At 41.5% G+C, this 20,881-nt stretch overlaps 1 protein-coding gene across 4 annotated transcripts in view; it reads left to right on the top strand.

Annotated features, from left to right (window-relative positions):
- LIMA1 (LIM domain and actin binding 1) overlaps positions 1-20,881 on the top strand; it is a 93,799-nt gene that overhangs the window by 39,050 nt on the left and 33,868 nt on the right. For all 4 annotated transcript variants that reach the window (XM_082741252.1, XM_082741250.1, XM_082741249.1 and 1 more), the window contains exons 3-4: positions 10,191-10,236; positions 18,513-18,977. In XM_082741252.1, the coding sequence (XP_082597378.1) occupies positions 10,191-10,236; positions 18,513-18,977 (511 nt within the window). The remainder of the gene's footprint in view (positions 1-10,190; positions 10,237-18,512; positions 18,978-20,881) is intronic.

The following is a 20,881-nucleotide window of genomic DNA, read 5'->3' as shown; positions in this document are numbered from 1 at the left end:
CCTCTTGCATTCTGTCTCAGAGCTGTGGCCGCCTACTCTTTCTGCACAAGCTTCCCTGAAATATCCTGGGGCCAGGAGTCAAGGTTGCCGCTCTCCTACATCTCTCCTACCGGTTCCCATCCATTGTGTTTCACTCCTTGTTCTGAAGCTCTGAACCTGCGTTTTGAGGCTTACATCTAACTGGACTCTTTTTATCCTCCCCCTCATTGCAGTGGTGTGCCAGCCGCCTGGCCAAGCTCCTCACCTTTACTGGGGACACTAGCTTCCAGCTTCATTCTCTTCTCAGTGTCTCTCAGCGAAAATGCTGTGGGCATTTTCCATGAGGCAGACCTTCCTTCTGCAGGATGGTCATCATCTTGCCTTTCTCCAAATGCTAATAGTGCCCCTTGACATTGTGGCATCCAAGAAAAGGGGAGGGGAGGGAAACCCCGGTAAGATTCCCTCACACATTTTCAAAAGTCCCCCAGGGCCAGTAGGGCCCCCAGTGAAGAATCACTGGTCCACTGAACCTGTTTCCTACTCTGGACTCTTAACTTCTTGATCTTCCCTATTTCTTCAACCTGCACATTGTCTGTCAGGGCCTTTTATCCAGTCCCAGCCTATCATCACGCAGAATCCATCTTTGGAATGTACACTGGGAATGCCCTCTCTGATTGCAGCCTCCTGTCCTAATACTGTTCCACTCTTTTATTCCCACTGATGCTGCTCTTGGGCCAAAACAGGACCCCCAGGCCCTGGATTTTGATCTCCTTCCTGGTTTCACTTCCTTTCCTGCCTACCTCAGTTGGTCGCTTCAGTGCAACTCACACGCCTTCCTCAGATCCCTTCCCACCACTTTCTTCTGTCATCCACCCCCTGCCCGGGCCAGTTCTCAAGATAGAGGAATCACGTCTCGTAGCACTGATGAGAGTTAGGAAGTTGGAAAAAGCAGTTCATCTTCGGGGCCTTCTTAATCTTGCAGAGAGAAAGCAAAAAGCAATCTTAGAGGTCACCTTTTTTTTTTGGAGGTCACCTTTTCATAGCATAGCAGGGTGACTGTCTTTTCTCCCTGAAGGTTATAAGGGCAAAGGACAGCTGTGCAAAACTGTAAGCCCCAAACCCATTAACAGAATCAGTGTGCCAGGCACCCTGCTAGATTCTTAATAGAAACAGATACTATTTCTAATCCTAACAAAAACTGTATGAGGGAGGGATCTTAGGCCTGTTTCATAGCTGAGAACACAGTGAGCGTACAGTAATTGGATTTGTTTCTATCTAGTATTTTTCATCTGATTCGTATATTCTAATGTACTAAACAGGTTTTGAGGAATGAACAGAATTGTATTTGGTAGGCTGAGAGGACGGTGGTGACATTGCAGAGAACCACACGACGTATAAGGCACAGAAGTACTACAGGGTGACAGGGTGTGATGTGTACTTAGGACAGTAAAGATTAGAGACTCGGCCTGGACTTCTTTTCCATCTCACGCTCAGCAGAGACTCTGAATCGACATTGCTGATACTGCTTATGGCTTTTAGAGTTCACTCACCATAGGTTCCCAAAGCAGATTGCCAGACTAGGTTCCACAAAGCAACTACTTACCTGGTGACCTGATTTTCCCTTATTTTCAAACACCCCCAATTATGGGGTTTAGAATTCATAAATCCTCCACAAGACTACTTAAGAGACTGTAGGAAACCTTGGGAGGTTTCTGATCAGTAATTAATGTAAAAGTGGTATTTGGGGGAAACTTAATCTGGCTAATGTTTATAGAATTAGCTGGGCTTTACTTTCTCATTTTTAGCACATTTTACATTTATTTGTACAGAAGTTTTTCTAGCATCAGAGCTTGTATCTTATGAGTCCTCTGTAGCTCCAGACTTGTTTCTTTTACTGAACCTCTATACTATATAAATCATTAAATTTGAGGTAAGAAAGGTCCTATTAATGAGTCCATTCAAGCGGCTAGCTTTGGTTTTACTCACCGTTGACTTCAGCATGACATAATCCTTTGCTTGATTAAAATGTTACTCTTTTGGTGGAATTTGGTTTCTTGGCAGCAGACTCCTCTTTGACTCTTATATTTTTGGAAGTAAAGGGAATCTAGCTCAGTGGTTTCCAACCTATCTTAATTGAGTTCTTCAGAGGAACCTCAGGGGCCAGTTCTGGGACAACGGGAAGATGTGAAGGGCTGAGCCTGAGACCTTCCACACCAGCCATCCTGCTTTGATCTCTTTCATATGTTAGGTTCTGAAGATATCATTTGAAGAGAGAATTCTGCAGTGAAAAGAGTTTTAAAATCCCTGATCTGGCTAACCTTTGCCCCATTCCTCTCACAGACAAGGAACTTGATATCCAGCAATTAGGATGCAGTTCACACCCCAAGATAGTGGCAAAGCTGAATAGAGCCCATAGATCCCTGCCCCCCATCAGCCTCCCCTCATGTCACAGTTCCTCCCGCTCTTGTGATAACTTTCCCCATAACATCTTCTGAAGAAAGAACATGCTTTATATTTAGTCTTCTCTGACTGTTCTTCCTTCATTAAGAAGAAATTGACCCCCATATCTCTCTGGCTAACTTCCTCTCCCCCACGCGCACACACACCCCCACCACCATTTTTGCTTCTCTGTAATATTTTAGTGGTGAAATAGTTCCAGAGGAAAATACATTGCCTAAAACTTGGGAGTTTCCATTATCCTTTGCTCTATTTGAGGGCATACAAGCAAGAGTCATAGCTCAGGAACTCTATTCTGGCCTTAGAAAAGTTCGAGGCACTGTTATTACTGCCAAGATAATTTTAGCGTCCTCCATCAGCTGCCTGCCCCACAGCTGAGCATTAATGAGCAGTTGCAAGATTAAATTCTGTGTGTGAAGAAGAGGAGACTGGAGGACAATCTGGAGAGGGAAGAGGGATGAGATTTTAATTATAGAAATGTCACTGCAAATATTTTTTACCTCAAACTTGGGTCTTCACAATGCCTTTCCCCTCCCCAGCCCCACAACATCAGCAACCTTCAGGTTTTATCATCAGAATAATGCTAGTTGCTCTGAGTTCCTTTGAGGAAAGTCTGAGGCCTGAATCCTAGTCTCACACTGAATTCAGCAGTATGTCAACTAAGCCTTTCTTAGCATCCTGAGAGTGCAAAATGGAAAAAACCCCAAGGCGATGACTTGGAGGAAAGCAGAGGTATGCAACCTTTCCTCCCTGTGTATCTACTATTTAGAAATAGCTCATTAGAAATGAGGGGTGGGGAGATTGGAGAGGGAGTTTCAAAACATAATTCAAGACAGCCACCAGCATATATATCTGTGTCTTGCAGATGGCCTCAGTGCTAAAAGAACAGGATTGAAGATGAAAACTATTCTGAGCTTCTTTAAATCTATGTTTCTGTTAAGACAGTAAAGGGAAGGGAACCTTTGAGCTTATTTACTCAACTAACCACAGTAAATACTTTGCCTTGGAGAACAATTGACTGAAAATAAACCTGTCTGCTAATTGGCTCTGCCTCTCATAGATAGTATTATTGCTGTAGTATATACTGTAGATGATTACCCAGGGGGGTGTGGAAACAAGATTCAAGGCCAATTGTAAGTTCCTTTCCTTCTATAATCCACTTTTCCCCTTGCATTTCCATTTTTAGAGACTGTCAAACAGATATATTAGTGCAAGTGGGGAAAATATATGTACAGGAACATTCACCAAAGTGTTATTTGTAATGGTAAAAACTGGAAACAACCCAAATGCGCGTTAAAGGGTATGGGTGAATTAATTATATTTATAATGGAAGAGGACTGACAGGGTTCCCTGAGCCTTCTGTCCTTGTAGCCTTTGTCTCGCATGACTTCTCAGCACTTTGTCCTTCCTACATTTTTCCTTCTCTTGGCTTCTCTGGCAGTTTCCTTGTTTTCTACCACCTCTCTGTCTTTCCCTTGTCATTCTCTCTTATCACCTCTTTCTTCTCTTCTGAATTCTAAATGTTAGAGTCTCTAGGACCTCTTCTCACACTACACACTCTTTGTAGATTATATCATTCATATACTCCCATGGCTTTACCATCTGTGGACAGACAATTCCTAAATTTATATTGCTAGCTCAGATCTCTCTTCTGAGCTCTAGACACATGTATCTAATCACTGCTACCACCAAATAGCTAACACTGAACTCCTTATCTCCCCCCTCCCCAAATTTGCTCCTCCTCCAGAATTTCCCATCTTAATAAACAGTGATTCCATTGACTCAGCTGCCAGAAACCTGGGAATCATTCTTAACTGCATCTACGCCCTCCCTCATGGCCAATCCTGTTGATTCCACCTCTGAAATACATCTCAAGCCTATTCACTCTCTTTCTCTTCAAGACCACCAACCTGGATCATAGCCAGCATCACCTTCCACTAATGCCACATCCTTTCTCAGCCCCTCCAGTCAATTTTCCAGACAGTCTCTGGAGCACTATTTTATTTTAGGCTACTTTTTAACTTTTTTAATTATCAGTTTCAGAGGAGGAACTTAGTGATTCATCAGTTGCATATAACACCCAGTATTCATTACATCAAATCCCCTCCTTAATGCTCATCACCCTATTATCCCTCCCCCCTACCCCTGCCTCCAGCAACACTCAGTTTGTTTCCTATGATTAAGAGTCTCTATGGTTTACCCCCATCTCAATTTTCATCTTATTTTATTTTTTCTTCCCATCCCTCATGTTCATCTGTTTTGTTTCTTAAATTCAACATATCAGTGAAATCATATGGTATTTGTCTTTCTTTAATTGACTTATTTCAGTTATTTAGTTCCATCCACATTGTTGCAAACGGCAAGATTTCATTCTTTTTTATGGCTGAGAAATATTCCATTGTGTATGTATACTACATCTTCTTTATCTACTCGTCTGTGGATGGATATCTGGGCTCTTTCCATAGTTTGGCTATTGTGGACATTGCTGCTATACACATTGGGATCCATGTGCCTCTTTGAATCACTATGTTTGTATCCTTTAGATAAATCCCTAGTAGTGTAGGGTAGCAGGGTAGTGAACTGTAGAGTAGCTCTATTTTTAATTTTTTGAGGAACCTCCACACTGTTTTCCACCAACAGTGTAAGAGGGTTCCCTTTTCTCTGTATCCTTGCCAACATTTGTTGTTTCCTGACTTATTAATTTTAGCCATTCTGACTGGTGTGAAGTGGTATCTCATTGTGGTTTTGATTTGTATTTCCTTGATGCTGAGTAATGGGGAGCATTTTTTCATGTGTCTGTTGGCCATTTGTACGTCTTCCTTGGAGAAATGTCAGTTTATGTCTTCTACCAATTTCTTGACAGGATATTTTGTTTCTTGGGTGTTGAGTTTGATAAGTTCTTTATAGATTTTGGATACTAGCTCTTTACCTGATAAGACATTTGCAAATATCATCTCCCATTTGGTAAGTTGCCTTTTACTTTTGTTAACTATTTCCTTTGCTGTGCAGAAGCTTTTTATCTTTTTTTTTTTTTTAAAGATTTTTTATTTTATTTATTTGACAGATAGACATCACAAGTACGTAGAAAGGCAGGCAGAGAGAGACGAGGAAGCATGCTCCCTGCCGAGCAGAGAGCCCGATGCGGGACTCGATCCCAGGACCCTGAGATCATGACCTGAGCCGAAGGCAGCAGCTTAACCCGCTGAGCCACCCAGGCGCCCCAGAAGCTTTTTATCTTGATGAAGTCCAAATAGTTCATTTTCGCTTTTGTTTCTCTTGCTTTGGAGATGTGTCTAACAAGAAGTTGCTGTGACTGAGGTCATAGAGGTTGCTGCCTGTGTTCTCCTCTAGGATTTTTATGGACTCCTGTCTCATGTTTAGGTCTTTAAGTCATTTTGAGTTTATTTTTATGGAGCATACTTTAAAAAACATGAATTGGATCAGTGCCTGTTCCTTGTACCTAGGATGATGTTCAAAATGCTCACCATGGGGCGCCTGGGTGGCTCAGTGGATTAAGCCACTGCCTTTGGCTCAGGTCATGATCTCAGGGTCCTGGGATCAAGTCCCGCATCGGGCTCTCTGCTCAGCAGGGAGCCTGCTTCCCTCTCTCTCTCTCTGCCTGCCTCTCCATCTACTTGTGATTTCTCTCTGTCAAATAAATAAATAAAATCTTTAAAAAAAAAACAAAACACAAAAAACGCTCACCATGGCCCACAAAGACTCTGCCTCCCCACACCATTTCTTGCCCTCTCCCCTTCTCACTGTGCTCCAGCAACACTGGAGTTCTTTGTGTGACTTATACACCTGACACTTTCTTGCCTCGGGGCCTTTGCATGTGCTAGTTTTCTGTGCCTGGAATGCTTCTCCCACCACACCCACCCCCAACCCGGGCCTTGTTTTGCCTGGATAACTCCTCTGGTCAAACTTCAGATCTCAGTCTAAAGGTCATTTTTTCCAACAAGACTTTCCTTCATACATACAACACACACACGCACACACACCACCCACTGCCTTCTCAATTTGATTCTTTTGTTAGGTTGTTTCATAATACTGTGTTCTTTTTCTTTGAAGGATTTATTGTTATATGTGTGTGTGTGTATATATGTGTATATGTGTGTGTGTGTATATATTCATGCGCTTGTGTGTTTAACCTGTAAGCTGTCTGAGAGCAGGAACTGTATCTCTTTGGGTTATTTCTTTTCCTACTTTTCTCTAGTGCTTGGAACATATTGCTTAAATGAAAATTCAGCTGTTCTGAAATGGAGAAAGGGAGATGCCAAATAGTATGTACAGGGCTGCCTGGGTGGCTCATTCAGTTGAGTGTTGGACTCTTGGTTTTGGGTCAGGTCACGATCTCGGGGTCCGTCCCGGGTTTGAGCCCTGCGCTGGGCTCCATGCTTAGCAGGGCATCTGCTTGAGGTTCTTTCCCTCTTCCCCTGCCTCCCCTCACAGTAAATAAATCTCAAAAGAAAAAGAATAGTATGTGCGATATTATCCCACATTTGTTATTTTTTTTTAAATATGTATTTTTGGATGCTAATCCCTTATCAGATATATGATTCACAAATATTTTTTTTCATTCCATGGATTGCCATTTCATTCTATTGATGACTTCCTCTGAAGCACAGACTTGGTTACAGTTCAGTTTGTCTACTTTTTCTTTTATTGCCTCTGCTTTTATTCCAAGAAATCATTGCCAAAGTCAATCTCATGAAGCTTGGTCCCTATTTTCTTCTAAGAGTAATTTTATAGTTTTAGTTCTTACACTTAGTGTAAGTCTTGAGTCCATTTGACTTAATTTTATATGTGGTGTTAGGTAAGGGTCCAACTTCTATTGTTTTTGCCCATGAATATCCAGATTTCCCAGTATCACTTGTTGAAAAGACTGTCCTTTCCCTGTTAGATGGTCTTAGCACCTTTGTTGAGAAGCCTTGGACTACATATGTGAGGGTTTATTTCCAGGCTGTATTCCATTCCATTGATCTATATGTCTGTCTTTATGCCAATATCACACCATTTTGTTGTTTTTTAATTGTGGTAAAATGTATATAACACGTAATTTATCATTTTAACCACCTTTAAGTATACAATTCAGTGCATTAAGAACATTCACATTGTTGTGCAGCCATCAGCACCATCCCTTTTTCTTTTTTATAGCTGCATAGTATTCTAAACAGGAACAGGTTGTATTTTCTTTACCAGTCCTCTCCTAATGGACATTCAGCTTGTTTTCAGTATTTTGTTGTTACAATTAATGCTATGACAAATAGTCTAACATAAAAGTCATTTTTGCTTTTGTGAATATATCTATAGGACAAATTCTGAAACAAAATTGATGAATCACAGCACTTGTAATTTTGTGATTTTTGTAAAATTGACAAAATGCCTTCCATAAAGGTTTTATTAGTTTACCCTCAGTATTTAGCTTTTTAAAAAAAAATTTGTTGGGGCGCCTGAGTGGCTCAGTGGGTTAAGCCGCTGCCTTCGGCTCAGGTCATGATCTCAGGGTCCTGGGATCGAGTCCCGCATTGGGCTCTCTGCTCGGTAGGGAGCCTGCTTCCCTCTCTCTCTCTCTCTCTGCCTGCCTCTCCATCTACTTGTGATTTCTCTCTGTCAAATAAATAAATAAAATCTTAAAAAAAAATTTGTTTATTTGCTAGAGAGAGAGAAAGAGAGCACAAGCAGGGGGAGCAGCAGGCAGAGGGAGAAAAAGACTCCCCACTGAGCGAGGAGCCTGATGGGGAACTCAGCCTCAGGAACCTGGGATCATGACCTGAGCTGAAGGCAGATGCCTAACCAACTGAGCCACCCAGGTATCCCAGTTTATTAGCTTTTTTTTAAAAGAAATCTTTTCCTACTTCATAGGTGAAGAATTTTAGTGTAGTTGGAATTTTCTTTTTGAAATTGAACATCCTTTTTGTTTAAGAACCATTTGATATCCTTTTGTGTGAACTGTAGATTTGTATCTGGGCCCATTTTTCTACTAAGTTGTTTGTGGTTTTCTTATTGATTTGTAAGGGTTCTTTTTAATATATGAAAATTAGTCATCAGTCTGTAATATAAGTTGCCAGGTATCTTTCCAGCTTGTCACTTGCCCATTATCTTCCATAACCTATTTTGGCCAATGAAATACCAGAGATTTTTGGAAGCCTTTCATCCAGGCTAGTCAGCTCTGGTCAGTTGCAGAGTAATTCCCAGCCTGGTGAATGAGATGCTTATTAATATCTGATTGTTAAAATTCAAACAGTGTCAGAACTGTAAGAGACCTCAGAAATCTTCTCACATAGTTATTTAATTTTATAGATGAGGCCCAAGTAAATGGAGTGATTTAACCCAGGTTTTATAGCAGCAGGTAAGCATATATATATATATATAGAGAGAGAGAGAGAAGGAGAGAAACCTTTGACTATATTTGAATTATTATGTGCCAGAACCAGGGCATTTTTCTGGTTCTCATTTTGAACGAGTTATTCTGCGGAACACACACTAAGAGAGTTCTGAACTTACGAAGGTATTTTTGAATTGAAAGTTGTTTTTGGCAGAGATAAGGGCCTTTCCCCATTTTGCTTTTTATCTTTTTCTCTTACTTCCTTTTCCTTCTCCAAATGTCTTGTGAATTCAGAAATTCTACCTTAAGACAGAGAACAAGTGGGCCTTTTCTAAGGTGTGTTGATGCTGAATTGTAGGCATGTAAGCTCAAGGGAGTCACGGGGTGGGGGTTCTCTGGGTAATAGCCCTTTCCATGTTTGACTTGGAGGCCCTGAGGAAGCCAGGTGAGGTGGTTCTGGGTGGTCTGGGGATTTGCTGCAGCCTAGACCCCCCAGCCCACCTTTGTCTTCAAAAGAAGAAAACCTAATCATCCCTGAAAAGTCCTGGGACTTTAGTTGTTTCTCAGAGATCTTCTGGTCCAAGTAATAAAGATGATTAAAGTAATAATAAAATTAAAATAGTTAAACCATACATGCCTGTTTATCAAATCTAAGATGCCATCCCCTGTAGCCTGGCCACTATTTTATGCATCACCAAGAAAAAATACTGCTAATTAAAAGGACCGATGCTTTCTTAGCACATAAACTTTTCTCACGTATCACCCTTATACATACCTAAAACAGTAATTTTTCTTTCAATACCAAATCATAGTATAATTTCTTTAAAGACATTTTAAGCGACATTTAAAACATGTGCAATACCATCAAATACATTGAGCTAAAGTGACAATACTAAAAGCTTAGATTAAATTCACACATGACCAGGAAGTATAAATACCTCTGCATCATTTGGCAAGAATTAGAAGATCTGAGAGGCATTAGTGTGGGGGAAATGTGCATCCTTGGGTCAATGCAGTGTTCTATCCTTTGACTAATCCCAAAGCCTTATTACACGTGTGATCTCAGTCTTCACAGCAACATGGAAAGTAGATCTATAAAGCCATTTTCTAGGTAAGGAAGCTGAGACTTGCCAGAGATCACAGTTAATGAGTGATTAAAGTAGGACTTAAACCCCAGACTTTCTGCTCTACCTAGTCATTTGCCGGCATTTGACCTCCTTGCGTTGGATCTTTCTGTTAGACCAGACTAGATGACTGGAACAGTGCCAGAAGTGAGGGCCACTCTGATTTTGTGTTTCTTCTGATAGAGTTGATTAAAGACACTTGCTATCAGAAGTAGATAGGCAGAAGTCATTTCATAAAAGATTTAAAAAGTAAAAATATAATTTAATTGAGGACATTCTCTTTCTCCCCCTTTTCTCTGAAGGTACCAGAAAGCGGCTGAAGAAGCAAACATGGAAAAGAGGAGAAGTGTAAGTACTGAGAAGCCCCAGGGCCTGTGGAGCTTCCCGAATGGAGCCTGGGTGGCCGAGCCACCTGCAGCCTCTGTGGGGCTTGGGCTCCACGTCAGCTGAGCAGGGCCTGAGGCCAGCTGGTCTGAACATGTGCCACTTAACTGGAGAATGTGGCTCGGGTGCAGGGAATCTTATTTTTCCACTGAAATTCTCCTTTTGAACCCTTTTTTTTTCTTCCCTGAGTTGAGTGAAAGATAGAAGACCAAGTGCTTTGCCTGAGGTTAGGAAAACGACTTACTACTTCTGCTCACATTAGAATACAGGGTCCCTCGGCTTCAGCCCTTGTTACAAATCACACCACCAGAATTTCTATATTTCTGCATTTAAATGGTAGCAGCTGTGCAGCTGTTGTCGTCCTCTGGGTTCTTTGTTTAAAGCACACTTCTTGACCCACTCTAGTTAGCAAATTTCTCAGCTGCAGGATCCATCAAAGGCAAAAACCTCAGAACAAGCTCTCTGCTTGTAACCATTCTGTGCTCTCCCTGCTGGCTAGCCTCCGGCTGGGCTGGAGCATGTATTTCTTTTGAAATCTTACTTGGTTTAGTCTTATGAGGGAAAAACCTCACATATTTGGGTAAGAATTCTTTAATTTGACTGGCATTGCAAAAAATATCCTCCTGGCAGTTTTTAGTATCCAACCTATTTAAATTAGTATGTAACGTGCCCCTGTCAATTTGTTCTCTCTAAGGGGGTAATGCTGACCACGACTTTGGCTTAATTTTACTATAATTAAAAATTCGATCCCTCTGGTGCACTGTAAGCAAAAGCTACCATCATTTCACTCAGCTGTTGATTTCTTTTCTTTCCTCCTTCTCTCTCCTGCCTGTTACTTTTCCTCTCCCTCCTTTCCTTCTTCCTTCTTCCCTTTCATTTATTCATTTAGCGAGTATTCACAAATCACCTACAACATGCCAAGCACTGTTTTAGGCATGCATACAGACCACATGACAGCCATCATGGAGTTTTACATGATAGTGGGAGAGATGAACAATAAAGAATTTGCGGTGATTAGTGCTAAGAAACAACGCAAAGCAGGTAAGAGGGATAGAATGTAGGCTGGTTCAGGAAAGCCTCTGATGAGGGGACATTGGAGCAGAGATCTGAGGATATGAACCGGGGAGAAGAATGATTCGGGTGGCAAAGAATATATGCAAATGCTCCGAGGCAGGAACATTCTCAATGTGTTTGAGGAATAGGAAGCCGAGTCTTAGAGAGCCACTATAAAGACCTGGGCTTTAACTCTGATTACATGGGGCCTTTGGAGGATTTGTATGCAAAGGAGTGATTTGATCTGACTTAAATTAAAAAAGAGGAGGGACTGCCTGGGTGGCTCAGTCAGGTAAGCATCTGCCTTCAGCTCAGGTCATGATCCCAGGGTCCTAGGATCATCTTGCACCAGACACCTTGCTCAGTGGGGAGCCTGCTTCTCCCTCTCCCTCTGCCTGCCACTCCCCCTGCTGTGCTCTCTCACTCTCTGACAAATAAATAAGATTAAAAAAAAAAAAAAGAGGAGGAGAAAGAGACTATAGGAATATTGGCAGAAGCATGGAGACAAATTATAAGACAATTTCAGTGATTTAGGCAAGAGAGGATAACAGATTGGACTGGAGTGGTAGCTCTATAGATAATGAAAAGTAGTTAGGATTTATACTGAAAGAGAAAGAGAAGGATCATGCATGGCAACAGTGGCTTGGGCTCAAACACCTGGAAAAATATTATTAATAGAAATGGAGAAGACTATAGTAAAAGCAGGTTTAGAGACGGGAAGATGGTAGCAGCTCAATTTGGGGATTGTTAAATAGGAAATGACTTAAAGACATCCAAGTAGAGATGTTATGTAAGAACTTGTATATATAAATCTGCAACCAAAAGAGATGAAGGCTGAAGATAAGATGTGAATGTATCAAAGGATCAGTGGTATTTAAAGACATGAGATGTATGCGATCACTTAGGGAGTGAATAGAGACAGAAGAGAAGAGGTTTGAAGATGGAGCTCAGGAGCACCTTGATGTTTCAAAGTTAGAGAGATAAGGAGGAAACAGCAAAAGAGATGGGGCAGGAGCAACTGGTGAAACAGCAGTAGAAACTAGAGAATGGATGCCAGAAGCCAAGTGAAGAAAAGGCTTCTTAAAGGAGAATTATTAGCAGACACACAGAGGAGCTGGGAACTGACCATTGGATTTGGCAACATGAAGGTCATTGGTCACTTTGTGTTCTTTGGGAGTGATGGGATAAAGGCCTGACTGGAGTAGGTTCTAGACAGTATAGATAGATTTCTGTGAGTGTAGACAAACATTTATGGGGCATCTCATAGGTGCCAGATGCTGAAGACTCAAAGAGGAATAAGATGCAGTCCTTGCCTTCAAGGGACTGTCTAGTTTGGAAAATAGAGTTTATAATCCCAGAGCAATAAGTACCATGTTAGAGAAATACTCATGGTGGTGGGGGAGAATTTAGGAGGAACTCATAACCTGGACTATGCCATGTAAGGAAGACTTCCCAGAAGTGGTGCCTGCCTAAACCCAAGGGACAGATAGGAATTAACTAAGCACAAGGGGCAAAGAAGTGGCAGAGGAAGTGACACATGCACAGCATGGAGACATGAGGACAGGACATTTGGCATTTGAAAAGATAATTGTCACATTCACCAAGATGGAGGACTCAGGAAAAGAAACAGATCAAAGGGTGAGGGGTAAAGAGAGGAGAAGGGAAACTTCAGGCTTAGACAAGGATGAGTTTAAGATGCCTATAGAATTCCCTGGTGGAATTCTAGGTAAGGAGATATCTGGCTAGAGTTATAGGGTATGAGTCATCAATAGGCAACTGGTGGGTAAAACCAGAAGGTAGATGACATCATCTGCAGGGAATAGGTAAGTGAAAAAAGAGGACCTAAGATGGAACCTTCAGGGACCCCAGCAAGAGGTGGGTTGGGGGAGGAAAGGGAACAGAGGAAGAGAAACCTGTAAAGACGACTGAGGAGTGGCCAGAGAAATGGGAAGAAATCCAGAAAAAAAAAAAAGGGAGGGTATCTCACAGTAACCATGAAAGGATGGGGTTATTAAAAGGGGGAATGGTCAGTAATGTCAAATGTTATAGAAAGATCAAATAAAATAAAGCAGAAGTGTCCATTGCATTTGGCAGTGATGTAAACAGATAATTAAGGAATAAAAAATAAACATATGAAGAAATGCTTAGGGGTGCCTTGGTGGCTCAGTGGGTTAAGCCTCTGCCCTCGACTCAGGTCATGATCCCAGGGTCTTGGGATCAAGCCTGCATCGGGCTCTCTGCTCAGCGGGGAGCCTGCCTGCCCCAACCCCACCACCTGCCTCTCTGCCTACTTGTGATCTCTATCTGTCAAATAAATAACTAAAATCTTAAAAGAAGAAAAAATGCTTAGTCTCACTAATAATAAAAAATGTAAATTAAAGTAACCATGAGATGTAAGGTTGTAATCTAAACAGTTGGCAAATTTTTTTTTATCAGCTAATATTCAGTATGTGAGGAAATAAGAATGCTCATACACTGGTAGTGATAGTACAGTAACCATACTCTACTGTTCTATATCTTGCTTTTAAACACATAATGTGCTTTTTTATATCTTACCATATAAATATATATATTTATAATACCTAAAAATATATATATAGTATATAGAAATGGAGGGGGTTGAGAGCATATGTGCCACACTGTTGGCAATGGGTATCTTGATGGGAAAGGGTAGGGAAGTCAAATAAGGAAAATGAGAGTACATAGCCAAGGCATGTATACATTCCTATATTGATTGTGACTTTTCTCCCTCCCCCAGTAAGTTTTTTTATTACTTTATTTTCTTTCAGACTGAGAGTGATTAGGTGGGGAGAGAGGGGCGTGGTGAAGGTCAGAGGGAACAGGAGAGAGAGAATTGAAGCAGGCTCCATGTCTATCACGGGGCCTGACTTGATCCCACAACCTTGAGATCATGACCCAGAACCAAAATCAGGAGTTGGATGATTAACGGACTGAGCCACCCAGGCACCCCTCTTACTACTTTTGTAGTTGAGAAAATAGTAAGTTAAAAATAAGATAATAAAATGAAAATGTTAAAGAGGTCATGGGTAATCTTGACTGGAGCAACTTCAGAAGTGTTTGGGTAGTAGAGGAAGCAGGAGCGGAGAGCACACAAGTGCAAACAGCAAATACAGACAGTGCTTTCAAAATCCTTAACTTTAAAAATGCAAGAGACAGCAGTCACTAGAGGAACATAGAAAGCTGAGGAAGTGTTACTTTTTTTTAAGCAAACTTTTTATTTTGAAATATTTTCAGATTTACAGTAGAGTTCTTAAGATAGTACAGAGAGTTCCCATATATCTCCACCTACCTCCCCCTAATGTTAACATCTTGCATAACTCTCAAACATTTATCGAAACTAAGAAATTAACTAATGCAATGCTATTAACTAAACTATGGAATTTATTTAGATGTACCAGTTTTTCCACTAATGACAGAGGGTTGCTTTTAAGATCCACCAGAAGCCTGAATTTTCTCCTGAAAACAGGGAGAAATATCCATATGCATTTATAGAAGTGACTGACCAGATGAAATACTTATATTCTGCCATGGAAAGCAAGTTAGAGAAACATTCAGAAGCAACTGGGTACATTTATTCCTTCAGTAGACAGTGGGATCAGGTTACATGATAGCCTAGTTTTCCAGAAATTTACTTTTTCCTTTTTCTTCCTCTTCCACTTACATCTAGGAAACACAAACACAGACCATTAATAGTGCCATCAGTTATATTTTCAGGTTCCTTTCAAACATGTAACATGCCGCTTCTTGAAATCTGTACAAGTTGGGCACTCATCTCCATAATGACTGGCTACCACTTTTCTGAGAAGCTCTCAGCTTAAGAATTTCTTCCCTTTCTTGGGGGCTGTATGTCCCGGTAGTCTGTGTTTGCAGCTGCACTGCTGTCTTCTACCCAACATCCTCAGCTTTTAAGATGAAGCTACCCCTGGCAAGAGTTCAGCACTAAAGTTCATTTGACCCAGCCTCTTCATTTGAATAGTGGAATAACAGAGACCCAAAGAGAGGAGAGGACTTACTTCACAGTCATACATCTCAGATGGGCAGTGCTGGGACACATCCCAATTCCAAGTCAAATGCTCCAGCAGAAAATGCATTGTGTTGCATTTCCAGGTTGTATCTAATCTGGATTCAGGAAGCCAGTTATGGTCCAGGGGCAAATCTGCCAAGGTTCCCAGCCTTGCTGGGTAGAATGAACAGCGTGCTGGATGTCACACTTGAGAAAGGAGGCTATCGTCATGTAGTAACCCATAGGACCCTTGAAAACTTGCAGCCTCCATGGCTTCCCACTGCCTCTTCTAGGAAAATATTTGGGGAAAAGTTAAAACCAACTGGAATTTTGCCTTACTGTGTGCCCTACACCCCCACTCTGGAACAGTGGAGACTAGATAGAGAATAGAAAGAACAGTAAGAGACTGTAATCCAAGTACAGGACTTGGGAGTCGACTGGATACTGTGGTTGATCATTATGAGGTGTGGCTGGAGGAGTAGGAAGGACCACCCACTAGATCTTAATTGTCACCACTTACTGGGCACCTATTTATGTCCAATACTACACTACATGCTTTAATATAGACACATCTGTTCTCCACAATAGCCCAGTATGGTAGGTTCCAGATATTAAACTTGCCCAAGGTCACTTGTCTGGGTGGGGCTGGAATAGACTTAGTAACACCTGTTCTTTGTAGAACGTGGAAGTGTGTTATAATCCCTTCTCCAGTGGTAACCCAGGCCATCTCAATACAACGCTCTTGCCATTGTGCAGTCCAGACTGCTTTCAGCTATTGCTTTTATTCTGTACCTTCTTGCTTCTTTTCCTTCCCCAGAAGGACTGGAGTCACTGCTTCTTCCCCGTTTTTGCTCTCCTCGGGTCCTAAAGACTGGCATCCTGGTATTGCCTGGGTATGCTGCCAGAGGGATTTTAGGGTGTGGGGCCTTTCATGCTCTCAGACTGCACAGCCTCTTTTGTCCCCACTTAAAGACTTCTGAATGTGTACCCTTAAGAACTCCTTTTAATAAAAGAGCACACTTACTCCTTGTTACAATGCCCCCAAGGGATGTCCTCCACCCAGGCCCTTTTTGGGACACTGTCTATACCCTATTCCATAGATCCCTCTCTTCCTGGTCATCCCAAGTAAAGTAGAAGTGGTCATTTTTGAGCTGCTTATAGTAACATCAAAGCGTTCTAATATTCTGTCGATTTTTGTGATAGGATGATGATGTATAGTTCTATTTTGTATTCATTTGTGTTACATAATGAATACAGATGCCCATAATCCACATCTGTTAACATCCTGATGTCTTTTCTTCCAGACTACTTTTCTATGCTTATAAATATACATTTATATTATAAAATAGGATTATGTGGTCTTAAAAAAAATTTTTTTTAAGATTTTATTTATTTGTCAGAGAAAGAGCACAAGCAGGGGGAGCAGCAAGCAGAGAGAGAAACAGACACCTGCTGAGCAGGGAGTCCAACTCAGGGCTTGATCCTGGGACCCTGATGACCTGAGCTGAAGATAGGTGCTTAACCAACGGAGCCACCCAGGCGTCCTTGTGGTCTTAAAATTTGCTTTTTTCCACTCAAAAGTATCTTTATGAGCATCTTTCCATGTCAGTAAATATACTTGGATCACATGATTGCTGAGAAAAGTAGAGTCTAGTTACCAAGGCAAAATGCCACTTAGAGTGGCAGGGCTCCTGTTTGGGCTGGACATGGGCACGGCAGGTGCAGCTGGAGACCCAGATGACTCATCCATTGTGTGGCAGGAGGTAACATCCAGCAAAGCATGCTACAGGCGATAAGGCAGCACCAGCATCCAGTTTAATTCTTTTCCAACAAGAAGACTCTTCACACTTTCTGTATTTCTAATCCATTCATTCTTCCACCAGTGAATCATCTTGTCAGTAAAGATTTAAACACTAAAATCAAGCAGTTTTCTTCTGTAAGTTTTTTTTTTTTCAGACCTGGGTACTATTTGATGAAGCAGTTCCTGCAGTGTCTTCAGGAGAGTAATAGGGTGAGAGATTTAATTCCCAATATAGCTGCTAATCCTGTTTAATTCCCGGAAGTCTTTCAGTCCTAGGTGGTTTGTCCTTTCTTTCTTAGTTGAAAGACCCGGTGAGTCACAGACCACAGGAACAGAGGGCACAAAGGTACTGGAGTTCGTGGCTTATTGGGAGGTAGTGCTGCTCTGTTTATTTATAGGAACGCTTTCAGAGTATGGGACATTGGATTTTACTTCGTCAAGCATGTTTCCTCTGTTTTCCTGGTACAGCCCTGGCAGTTTCAAGGTTGTTTGCAATCTTACATGTATCAATTAATTCCATTTTGACCCAGGTGAAAGTGACCTCTCTCAGATGTGTAAGTGTGTGTCTTTCAATCCAGAAAGTGAGTGGTAGTGTTTTCATATGCAGCCTGGATATTTGTCTACCAGAGGATCTGTGAAACAGTAAATTTTCTGACAACTGAGAATTTACACATGGACAGACATGGAGAGAAGAGCAGAGGGGGAAAAAAGAGGATTAGGTTCTTATGTAAAAATAAAATTTGTTCTATGCATGTAGATTATGTCAGATACGATGAAATACCATTTATGCAAATACATGTAAAAGTTTGGTGAGTTCTCTCAATTTCTACCAATACTTTCAATCCTTGATGATACTATCCACAATTACAGTACTATATAGTTTCAGTTATACTGCGCCTTTGTCATATTTAAAAGAAAGAAAACCCCAGCAGGATTCCCCATGTAATTTTGTGACATGCAATGATGAACTTGTATTAATGTATATCTGCGGGGTTTAAAGTGTCTAGTATTTTGCTTCCTCTTTCTTGTTTTCCTTATTAATCTTTGGATAAAAATCCCTTGTTTCCCATGTAACTATCATTAGATCTGGGCTCTCCTTTCTTCTCATTTTGTCCTTATAAGGCTATCCTGTTTTATCACTTCCTGCTTCAGCTCCTGACTTTTTCTCTCTTCCCCTCTCCGTCTCCCGTCTCCTGGGCTGGATGCTTTCTCCATGTGGCAGGGCTGTAACTGTTCACAGCTGTCTGAAACGCCAGTGGACCAGGAGCTGCTTAGAGTTCTAACTTTCATTTTACAAAGAACAACATGTTTGAATGTTTCACCAGGCAAGTTATAACTGGCACTGACTTCTTGTTCTTCTAGAACACTGAAAATCTTCCCCAGCACTGCAGGAGGGGAATCCTGACTGTGTTAAAGAAGAAGTGGGAGAACCCAGCCCAGGGCACAGAGTCTCACACAGACGCCCTGCGGGACGGCAGCGCCGAGGTCAGACACGGAGGCAGCGGTCCTGCCGGTGACTTGTCTAGAAGCTCTGCCTCTGAGGCCGAAGCTGACCAGGAAGGAAGAGCCCACCCCAGACCTAGACTTGGATCTCCTCCTGAAGCCCTTACTCAGTGTCTGTATCCCCGCACTGAGGCCAGTGAGCGTCTTAAAGACCACTCGAAAGAAAGTAAAAAAATGGAAAATTGTCTAGGAGAATCCAGGCATGAAGTAGGAAAACCTGAAATCAGTGAAAACACAGAAGCCTCAAACAAAATAGAGAAATACAATGTTCCGCTGAACAGGCTTAAGATGATGTTTGAGAAGGGTGAACCAGCTCCCACCAAGGTAAGGACTGGGCCGGTGGCAGGCTTGAGAAACTCAATTCACGTGATTTAAACAAAGCTGTTTTTCTGATCTAGACAGTTCGATTGGTGTGGCCAGTATGTCTTTTGATTCAGAATTAAATGAATTAATGAAAAGTCTCGAATTATTTACATAGATGCTAAGGTTTGCCAACCTTTGACCCAGTTTCAAGTGAAACTTACTGGGATTCAGGTTAATATCTAGAAACAAAGAGTTTGATGCCGATTGGATCTTGTGTTTTTGTACGCGTGCCCTTTTAATTTGTCTTCCTGTGCCTTTTGTCATTTGTAGCTTTGGGGGGTGGAATTACTGCTGAATATCTCTGTGCGTGGACACAGCTGCAGGCTGAGTGTTAAGGCCAGAGTTTAACATTAAGACTGAGGCTCAGTTGTCTCTTTGCTAGCTGCCTCCTTCTCTTCTCAACTTCCTCATCTGTGCCTCCCAACAAATGTTTTCTATCAGCTAAAATCCTCTCCCAGGAAAAATCAATGAGGATAGCCAGACTAGCTGTAGCCTTCAGGAGTTTTGACTTGCAAATGCACAGGGTTGCATTTTCCTACAACTGCTAATGAAATTTGAGCCTTCATGTGGATTACAGACCGGGTACCCAGAGGGAATTACTTAACTAGAAAATGAGTTACATATGCGGGTGACTTATAACACAATCCAGGGGCTGCAGAACTGGTAAATTTTTCCAGTTTTCTCATACTTTCCTGCATATCTGGCTTTGTACTTGGGGATGGTTTGTTACAACAGTCATTATAATGAAATAAACAGATCTGACAGGAAGCAAAGCCCTCATTTTCTCTAGATTCCATCTAGATGGGAAAGCTGAAATTTTTTAAGCTAAATATTTGGCCCAAATCCCTACATGTGTGAAGTAATGGTATAAGACCTGCTTTCTGAGACAAAAAACTCTCTAACTCATCCTCTAATCTTCAGTTTTGTTTGACGTGACTTCGTTTCTCTCTTCCCATGATTTGCAGTGCCTGTAGCTTTCCTGCCTAGGAAAGTTCTTGGGAGTTTAAAGGATTGTCTACTTTGAGGATATAGTAAGAATTTTTAAAGGGTTGCAAACCTAGAACCCTTTCCTGTGCATGAGTTTTAGTTCTATTTTAACATTAAAACCAGTTGGCAAAAGATGGAGCCACAAAGTGGTTTTATGACTTTCCTTAAAACTCTCATCCCTCTCAATTTTTAGTCCTTTAGGCCTGCCAACTCCCTCTTTCTCCTTTATGGTCTTAATAAAATAAATAAATAAATAAATAAATTTTAAATTTAAATGGGAAGAAGAATTTTAAGTGGAAGGAAAAAAATGTCAGAACTCCTAAATAGAGAGGAAGGGGTTTTGTTGTGACTCAAAGCACCATTGTAAGCCTCCTCCTCAGAGACCCTGTTAGGGGCAGGACGGCTGATGTCATGCCAGAACACACAATGTCGATTCAGTGCAAAAGCCTGGTGCGTGTCGAAACTGGCCTAAGGTAGGAAATGACTGGGATTGCAGCAAACAAAAATGCTGATTATGTGTAAGGATCTGGTGAGAGACTTTTTTCTCATAAATGTCTGGTGAAAGATGGGTCAGAACAAGCCTATCACTTTGTGGCTGGTCAGAATAGAGAAAGACTCCTCATGTAAGGAAAGATCCTTCTAGATTTCTACTAGCACAGAGCAGGTAACTTGATTGTTAATGGTATAGGAAGATGGGGGCGTGGAGGGAGAGTGTCTTAAGATTGACCTGGGCTTTCTTAGGTGCCCTTTAAAACTTCCTGATTAAACAGTCATTTGCCACTTAATGGACTTCTTAGTAAAAGAGAGCTGCCCTTGGTTTTATAGCTATTTCTAAATAAGCATCCTTATCCATGTTAGACCCATGGGTAGTTTACTTT

Source organism: Mustela nivalis (assembly GCF_964662115.1).
Source record: "Mustela nivalis genome assembly, chromosome: 7".
Classification (NCBI taxonomy): Eukaryota; Metazoa; Chordata; class Mammalia; order Carnivora; family Mustelidae; genus Mustela; species Mustela nivalis.
The sequence above is the reverse complement of the archived record's forward strand: the minus strand, read 5'-3'. Positions and strand labels throughout refer to the sequence as shown.